The sequence below is a fragment of the Triticum urartu genome, chromosome 1A (assembly GCF_056163025.1).
Source record: "Triticum urartu cultivar PI428250 chromosome 1A, HENAU_Tu73, whole genome shotgun sequence".
Taxonomy (NCBI): domain Eukaryota; kingdom Viridiplantae; phylum Streptophyta; class Magnoliopsida; order Poales; family Poaceae; genus Triticum; species Triticum urartu.
The window spans coordinates 15,478,946-15,488,837 of record NC_141873.1 but is presented as its reverse complement, the minus strand read 5'-3'; the positions used below and the strand labels follow the sequence as shown (position 1 = coordinate 15,488,837).

The window sequence follows — 9,892 nt, the reverse complement described above, 5'->3', positions numbered from 1 at the left end:
GAGCCAGGGATGACGCATCCTTTCACAAGGCTGGCACGCTGTAAATGAGTGCTCGCTCGCTTCTTATAAAGCGGTGACTTGCCGGAAACCAACATACATACGGTCAGCATGGAGCATATGTGGACGCCATTGATCTTGCTGCAGCTGCTCCTAGCGGCAGCTGCAACAGCAGCCACCACCGCGACGACTGCTGGGTGTCGGCCGAGCTGCGGCGGCGTGGACATCCCCTACCCTTTTGGCATCGGGGTCGGCTGCTTCCGCAAGGGCTTCGAAATCGAGTGCATCAACAACAGCCCTGTGCTCGCCGGTACGTCTCTCCGGGTGGTTAAGCTGACGTTGGATCCAGACCAGTCGCAGGTGATGCTCCCCATGGGGTGGCAGTGCTATAACGCCTCCGACCCAGGTGACACCTACAGCAACTGGGACTATGGAGAGACGACGATGAACAAGGACGGCGTCTACCGCATCTCCAACACGCACAACATGCTCGTCGTCGTCGGCTGCAACACCTTGGGCTTCACGGCGAGCAAGAGGACCGAGGGCGGCACTGCTAACTACGCCTACTACACCGGGTGCATGTCCTACTGCAACAACTCGGCTAGCGCGCAGGACGGCCTATGTGATGGCGTAGGGTGCTGCCGCGTCAACATCCCGCCGGGGCTCACCGACAACTACTTCAACTTCCGGGAGTTCGACCACTCCGGCATGATGGACTACAGCCCGTGCGACTACGCCTTCCTCGCTGACAGGAACAACTACACATTCCGCCGGTCCCACCTCAAGATGGACACAAAACGGTCCTCGCCGGTGTGGCTGGACTGGGCCATTCGCGGCAACAGCTCCATCTCCGGTGACATACCGTCGTGCAAGCAAGCGGCCAAGACCGACCAGTACGCCTGTGTCAGCGCTCATAGTGACTGCATCGACTCCATCAACGGGCCTGGGTACAACTGCAAATGCTCCAATGGCTACGAGGGCGACGCCTACTTGCCCAATGGATGCACTAGTAAGAGGCCCTGCTTAATTAGTACTTCCTCAGCTTCAAAATACTTGATGTTCTATTTTTCTTTCCTACATCATACATATTAATTTGTTTAAATTCATTATAAAGTATATTTCCATGTTATATGCAGTTGATTGATGTTGTACATACTGATATAGAGATGCTTGAAAACTTCAAATATTTAAATGTCCCTAATTAATTTTCATTTTTGAATTTGTGGCCGGGACACACAGATATAGATGAATGTGCAGATCCGGCCAAATATCCTTGCTACGGTGTATGCACGGACACCCAAGGATCGTACGACTGCAACTGTCGTCTAGGTTATCGAAGCCATGACCCAAGAACCGAACGATGTACTGAAAAGTTCCCACTTGCCGCACAGGTTTCCATAGGTAATGAACATCATACTCTTCTTTTTGCTGAGTAATTAACATCATACTCCTACCACACATGTATGTATTAATTCCATCACATTTGATGATTAAATTGTATAAATTGATCTCCCTCGGTAGCCCAAGCATCCCTATATATACAAACTAATTAAAGTATGCTAAAACATCTTATATCTCAAATATGGAGTTTGTATAGTTCGAGACTGTAGGTGAAGTGTCATGAATTCAACTGAAATTCAACAACTTGACAATGAGCATAAAATACAACGACTCTAAATTGATCTCTCTCAGTTGCCTGGAATGATTTTTTTTTCAAGGACGCATAAATGCATATCTTCACAATCGCTCTGTTGGATCATCTTTTTTACATTAGAGCGATGCTCCACTATTTATTTTATATGTTTTGATTACTTTTAAATCGCTAAAGACATATTAAGCCTTAACAAGTAACATGGTAAGCTATGACAGACACAATTTTACCTATATATTCTACAACCGTTCTCCAAGTAATTATGAACTGCAGCACAGAGACGCCAAACGGTAGTAGTGGAAGTTTTGAATTTCTCGTGTTTGGTACTATTTTTTCGAGATAATTTCGAAATTGTTTCTGGGAATTATCTGTAAGATAGAGACCTTCACTTATTACTTTGTAGAAACATTTTTTCATTGGGAAATGCTATTTGATGATAAAATGATGTGTTACTTCATTTGTCTTTCTCCTGTTTAATTACGTATCCCGTCTTTTTTTGCATATGTCGCATGCATGTTACTACAGCATGTGTTACTCACTACGAATAGTCTAAATAGGTCCAAAGAGCCCTACTGTCCTTCTCCCTTAAGTTTATTCAAGTGAGAGGGAATGAGAGTCCATACCTATGGGGAGCTTTACATATGCGAGGGTACCTTGACAAATGACCAAGGCTACTGATTGTGTTGGTAGGTGTGAGCGATAGAATGATAAGTGTAGATCCGAGTCCGTGAAGACTAGCCAAATGTGAGGGTGTCCACAGTACATGCTACACAACTCCTCTTCATCCATGCATTAGTGTGTATTGGTTAGTTGTTCCTTATTTAGACTTGGACCCGTTTGATTCTTTCCTTCTTGCTTGACTTGTTGACCATGGCAATTTTCTTGGAATTTTGCTGACCACTATGGATTTTTTTTTTGACTGAGCGGGAGTTTCGTTGACCATCTTGGTCCTTGCTGACTGTCTTGGATATGACTACTCGTTTTCCACACAAGCACGCACACGCGCGCGCGCGCGCACACACACAGCTTAATTCAATTTCCCATGTATCACTTTTATATTTGTGGCAGTTTAAAGCACTGTGTAAACTCCAGAATTAAGATTATATCTTTTATGGCAAACTACATAGTTAAGGTTTTATTCTTTTATTCTTTCCCATGTAGGTGCAATAAGTGGCATTCTCGTCTTGGCACTTATAATATTCATTTATGTTCTTCGCAAAGAGAGGCGGGAGGCCAGGGACTTTTACCGAAAGAATGGTGGTCTTACATTAAAGGATGCTGCAAATATTAAGATTTTCAAAAGGGGGGAGCTCAAAGCAATTTTAAAGAGTCACAATTTAATTGGAAAAGGTGCCTTTGGTGAAGTTTACAAGGGTGATATTGATGGAGCTCTAGTTGCGATAAAGAAACCAATTGGTGATAATGTGCATGAGAACAAGCAATTTCCAAATGAAGTCATTATCCAGTCTCAAGTCATGCATAGGAACATTGTAAGGCTTAGAGGTTGTTGCCTTGAAGTGGATACCCCTATGTTAGTGTACGAATTCATCTCCAATGGAAGCTTGGAAGACTTTCTTCACAAGGATAAAAGCAAGTTTCTCAACTTGGACGTACGTCTAAGTATTCTTCAAGAATCAGCACATGGTCTATCTTATATGCACTCACAAACCCACACCAAAATCTTGCATGGTGATGTTAAACCAGCAAACATTCTCTTGGATGAAAAGTTTACGCCGAAGATCTCAGATTTTGGCATATCAAGGTTGATTGCAAAAGACAAGGAACAGACTGCCAACATCATAGGTGACATGACTTATATGGATCCAGTATACCTAAAGACAGGCCGATTGACCGACAGAAGTGATGTCTATAGTTTTGGGGTTGTCATTTTAGAACTCATTAGCAGGAAGAAGGCCACTCACTCTGACAATAATAGCTTAGTGGGCAGCTTCCAAGAGTGTCATCAAAGAGGGGAGACAGCCCTGAAGTTGTTTGATCCAGAAATTGCAACAACAGGCAATTTCGAAATTCTTGACAAGCTAGCAAAGATTGCTATGGAGTGTCTTCATCTTGATGTGGATCAAAGACCATCAATGACAGATGTTGCAGAGCGCCTTCTCATACTGCATAGGTCCCGTAAGCTGTAGGTTGGTTTCCTGGTCGGATTTAAGTTTCAATAGCATGTATTTTAGTTCCGCCGAATAAGACACGTAACTATAGAAGTGCATACTTTGTTGTTTTTGATGTTCAATCACAATTTGTACTACTGTACTAGTGAGTATCTGTCTGTTTCATGTGAGCAAATGTACGTATTGATTTAAAACTCTTCCAATTCAAAACCCTTCCGATTCCATGAAGACCTGATTACGAGTGCGTGTGGGTTCCGTGATATCTTGTGTGTTCTCCTTAGGATAAGTTAGGTCTACACGAGGTAATAGATATTCCCTCCGTAAACTAATATAAGAGTGTTTAGATCACTACTGGAAATACAAAACACCCTCTCCTCATCCGATTCATTGGAGCTAAGATGTCATTCGGAGGAGACGACACCACACTCGCAATGATCATTCTTTGGCTCCTTCTGTCGACTTCTTATGTCGAGGTTGGTACAGCAACTGTCGAGGAGTTATTAAGGTCTGACCAAGAAGACAAAAGCTGAACATGCTTGCTAGCCTGGCTTCAGAGCTTGGAGCGACAACAGGATGTTGGCAACTGCACGCATGACAGGGATCACGGCCATGATTTTATTCTATATTATACCGTAATTTGCTGGCTCCGGCCGACACATGACAACAAACAGGCTGTCTGGTCGTTCCGATATTGACGGAGAGAGTACTACTCCCTCCATTTTTATATATAAGGCCACAAACTCAAATTATAAATACCAAGATAAAAATTAATGCGTGCTTTACATGCTAATTTATTTTCTTGATTACCGGGTTAATTAATAGGGTGCATGCACGTTAGAGAAAATTGAGTGGCCAGGAGGGAGGAAGTAGTTGAGGGTGTCATTATCATCCACTACATGCATGCTAGTAATTAAATTATGGGTTACTAGTACGAGAAAACATCATTAATTTGCCTCAATTACTGTTGATGGCCTTGTATAGATGCAAAATGTGTTTTTCATAATGGCCTTGTATAAAAAATGGAGGGAGTATATAATATGGTTACCTGATTGAACAGGCATGTGACGGCGAGCTATGGATCTAAATTATGTTGCATTTTCAAGAAATGCAGTTTAGATGCTATTATTACTCAGAAGAAACAACTAAATAGTGCATCCGGTTGGTATGACTTTTCTGGAAACCAGCCAAGATCAGCAGAGGTTCCGTATAGTATGCTTGTTGGATCGATGAAATATATACTCCTATATGGTATGAATGGCTGCCATATGATATAACTTGCAAGAGCGAGTTGTTCTTTTGTCACTCATGGCCAGTAATTAATCATAGTTCAAGCCGTTGACAATTAGATGCTGGCCGTTTTTCCTTTTCAAAGGCATCCTGCGACGTACACACCCCCGTGTCGTCTCCTCTGGAGGCGACTCGGGCGGACCCCCGACCCCTGCCGCCGAAACCCACCCCCTCCTCCCGCTCCTACCTCGCCGCCGCCAGCACACGTCGATGGGCAAAGCCCGCTGGCGGCGGCGGGACCAACTCTTATTTTCTGCGTGGGGAGCTCCTGGTGGTTGGCGACTGCTGGATCTCGCGGTGGTGCGTGGCGGCTGTCCAGCTAGGCAGGCTCTCGAGTTGCGGCGGCTCGGGGTTTGCCGGTATTGGCTGTTGTGCGGCGTGTGCGGTGGAGCCAGACTCGGCCGGGGTTGATGCGGGCACGCATGCATCTGACACAGATTTGGCGGGTTTGCGTGGCTCCAGATCTGGGCGTGCGGCCGCATCCTATGGCCTTCCTCCTGCCATCCTGCGCTTGTGCACCGGTGGTGCCTGCTGCCGGCTCCGGCTGGTCCAACTCATGTGAGGGTAGAGGTGGAGGGGGTCCCAGGCTTCATGGCAACGGCTCTTGTGGCCTTCTTCTCGTGGCACAGTGGGGGTGCTCCTCTCCCCTCCCCAGGCTTGCTGTGGCGGCCAGAAGCGGTCTTCGGATTTTGAGGCGAGGTGTTCGTGTTTGGCTCCGGGTGAAAACCTTGCAGAGACCTCAGTCAATGCCGGTGACGCGCGATGCTTTCTGGTGTCATCCTCCTCCCTGTAGGCGCGTTGCTGAGGAGTCTAGTTCATCCAAATCCCTCGAGTCTAGGGTCTCCGGGCGAAAGTCCATGATCTGGTTTGCTAGATCGGGCGACAACGGCATCGTGTACGTCGCTACCTTCTTGGAGGCGTCATCTTGGAGACCTTGACTGTGGGTGGTTACCGACGACTCATGTGGTTGGTTGGCGGTGGTGTGTGGCTGACGGTGTTGGTGGTGTGTGGCTGATGGTGGTGGTGGTGCGGTCGGTTTGGGGTCGGCGGTGGTTTTGTGCTCTTCATGGCGGTGTTTGTGCTCGAGTGCTTCCTGGTGTGTCTCTGCTAGGTGATGCCCTGTGTCTACGCCGGTGGCACAAAGGTGTCGTGGCATCGTCTCGGTCTCACATGACCTTTCGAATGTACCCCCAACATAGGTGGTGTCGTGGCGTTGTGCAGTCTAGGTTGTGCGGTGCCTTTCGATTGCATCGATAATGCAGTGGCATGGTTTGGTCCGCTTGGTGATGCTCTTTGACTATACCAGTTGTCGGATCACGGGTTCCGGCAAATCCTTGAGGTTCGAACTCTGGGGTGCGCGCGAAGTTCTTTCCCTCCTTCCGATCCACGCCCTAACTCGCTAAGGTCTCACGGACGAACTCGACGCACTCGCAACACAAATACACAAGGTTTATACTGGTTCGGGCCACCGATGTGGTGTAATACCCTACTCCAGTGCGGTGGTGGTGGATTGCCTCTTAGGCTGATGATGAACAATACAAGGGGAAGAACAGCCTCCTGAGGTTGAGGTGTTCTTGTGCTTGGCATGCTAAGGGTTGGCCTTAGATCAGATCGGATCCCCCCTCTTTGGTGGTGGCTAGTCCTACTTATATAGGCCCTGGTCCTCTCCCCAAATATTGAGAGGGAAGGGAGCTAACAACGGCGGCCAATTTGGAAGGGGACAACTAGTACAAGCTATCTTGACAAAAGGTGGTCTTCACCTGCCAAAGGTTTTGGTGATGACGCCGTCCTGGGCTCCATGATGACCTCCGTCCTGCCGTCCTTCTGGTCTTGGTCTTATTGCACCGATGTGGAAACCTTTGCCTAATGCCTCGGTACTCCGCTCCTATGCTTGCCTCCTTAGCACCAAAGAGGAAATAAGGACGTTGTGCGTGCTGGCGCCCGCCTGGCGCCTACCTGGTGTCGATCGTCATGGCTCACGTCACGAGAGCCTCGCAAGGTTCGCCCCGCCTTGATATCTCCGCTCCTCGCGAGGCAGCCTGGTGAGGCCGCTCCTGAGGAGGTCTTGCGTCGTCCGCCTCGCGAGGCTTGACCCCTCGCGAGGGTCTTGAATGCCTTGTTGACGATGATGGGCCGTACAGACCTGCCAGCACAGCCACGCCATGGGCCGCAGGCAGGCAAGTTGTGACGCCCGGATAATTAAGCTACAGTGAACCTCTGCTAATGATGCCAAGTCACCTTAGTTACTGTTGCTAATCTCGCGTTAGTTCAAAACCAATTCAAAATTCAAATTCAAAATCAAGTCAAACAACTAAAAACTCCAAAAGTCAAAACTAAAATGTTGTAAAGGTATTAAATAAATCATGGGTAACAATGGTGGAGAACCTAAATTTAATAAAATGTTTAAGTGCCCAAAATAATTAAAATAGAGGTTTAAATATTAAAATAAATGCCTTTTGGATTTTATAAAATATTAAACTACTTTAATTTGGGTTGAGAATTAATGTGGCAGTAGTATAATTAAAAGTATTAATTTAGGTGCTAGTGATAATTTAAAAAAAACTAAAATAAAAGAAACTAAAAGTAAAACAGTAAAGGAAGCATAAATAAAAAGTAAAAACAAAACAACAGGTAAAATAAAAACAAAAGGTAAACCCCCTGGCCCAACTGGGCTTTAGCCAAGCCGGCCGGCCCACCCCCGGCCTACACAACCCCCCCCCCCACTACCGCAACCCTAACCGCACCCCTCCCCACTACTCGACCCCCCCACTCGCTCTCTCCCTCTTCCCCCCTCCCGATCAGATCTGGATCGGGGGCATGGACCTCGCCGCCGCCCAGTGCCACACCGGTCCTGCCGTCGACCGCCGGAGCACCTCCACCCCAACCGCGCCGCCTCTGTTGCAGCCGCCTCCTCCCCCGCCCTCTTCCTCGCGCCGCCGTCCCCTCTCCCTTGACGACGCCCCTCGCCGTGCCGACCACGACCGCGCCTCGGCGCTCGCCATCGACGCCGCCCGGATCGTTACCTCGCCGGAGGCCGCCATCGCCGGTCTTCCTCCCATCTACGTCGACGCTGACGTCCCCGTCCACCTCCTCGAGCTCGAGAACGCTGCCATGATCCCCACGAACGTTGGTGAGGCTCCGGCCTCCCTCCCTCTCTCCCCTTGTTCTCTGTCGCTGGCGCCGTCCACCACGCGCCGACCATGCTCGGCCCTGCGCCTCGCCGTGGTCCCCCGCGCACCTCGTGCCGCTACCCCATCCACCGGCCTCCTCTTCCCCTGCTCGCCGCACCCCCGCTGCCTAGCAACCGCGCCGCCGGAGTTGCCCTCCCGCGTGCGCGCCCTCCTCCCCAGCGCCCGCTGCACTCGCCGCCGCCCCTGCACCTGCTCACCGCGTCCACTGCCCACACTCCCGCCGCCCCGTCCGCTGACGCTTCCCCTGCCAGCGCCACCTGCTGCCGCTCGCGGCGGTGTGGCGCCTGCTGCGCCCCGCTGCTCCCCGTGTGCCGGCGCCGCCCCGCTGCGCCCGTTCTGGCCCGCCTCCTCCGCCCCTGCGTTGCCTCCGTCGGCCGCCGCTCGCCGGCCAACTCCCGCTGTGGCCGGTCATGGCCATGGCCTCGGCAGCCCTGCTGGGCGAGCAGTCGCCCAGGGCCAGCGCCCGAAACCGTTAGGCCCCCTGGGCCATTGACATGTGGGGCCCGCCCTATTAAACATTTAAAAAGAGAAAAAATAAATAAAACTAAAGATATATTAATTAATTAATTAATTAAAAGATTAATTAACTTAATTAATTGTATTTAATTGACCTAATCATTTAACTAAACTAATTAACTTTGTTTAATTAAATTGTTAACAAACAACCAATGACAGTGGGACCCTCCAGTCAGTTTGACTAAGTCAATTGACTGGTTGACTGATGACATCACCCTGACATCATGCTGACATCATAATGGCATTTTCTAAATCAAATTAATTCTATTAATTCTAAAAATGATTTAAAACTTTAGAAAATCATATAAAATAAACCGTAGCTCAGACGAAAAAACTTTGTACATGAAAGTTGCTCACAACGACGAGACGAATCCGGATACGCAGCCCGTTCGCCCGCCACGCATCCCTAACCTATCGAACTCACAACTTTCCTCCTCCGGCTCCTCTGCCCGAAAACGCAAAACACCGGGGATATTTTCCTGGATGTTTTCCCCCTTCACCGGTATCATCTCGTACCGCGTTAGGTCACCTCTAGCACCGCGTATTGTCTTGTTATGCTTTGTGATACTTTGATTGCTTTATTATTTGTTGTATTCCCCTTCCGTTACTCTTTTCCGGTAGACCCCGAGACTGCCGGCGACCCCAGTTCGACTACGGTGTCAACGACCCCTCTCTCTTTCTAGAGCAACCAGGCAAGCCCCCCTTGATCACCAGATATCGCCTACTCTCTTTCTACTGCTTGCATTAGAGTAGTGTAGCATGTTACTGCTTTCCGTTAATCCTATTCTAATGCATAGCCTGTCCTTGCTACTACCGTTGTTGCCTTTACCTGCAATCCTAATGCTTAGTATAGGATGCTAGTGTTCCATCAGTGACCCTACACTCTTGTCCGTCTGCCATGCTATACTACTGGGCCGTGATCACTTCGGGAGGTGATCACAGGCATATACTATATACTTTACACTGTTACATTACCTATGGTACTGTTCAGAGTTGGGGGATGAAGGGGCAGGTGGCTCCATCCCGGTAGAGGTGGGCCTGGGTTCCCGACGGCCCTCGACTGTTACTTTGTGGCGGAGCGACAGGACAGGTTGAGACCACCTAGGTGAGAGGTGGGCCTA

General features: G+C 48.9%; 1 protein-coding gene across 1 annotated transcript; it reads left to right on the top strand.

Moving 5' to 3' along the window:
- Positions 1-4,005, top strand: LOC125528444 (wall-associated receptor kinase 2). The gene is made up of 3 exons (XM_048692924.2): positions 1-1,006; positions 1,237-1,398; positions 2,810-4,005. Exons 1-3 carry the CDS (start codon positions 109-111, stop codon positions 3,793-3,795), a joined length of 2,046 nt encoding a protein of 681 aa, XP_048548881.2. The 5' UTR covers positions 1-108; the 3' UTR covers positions 3,796-4,005.
- Positions 4,006-9,892: the final 5,887 nt, after the last annotated feature.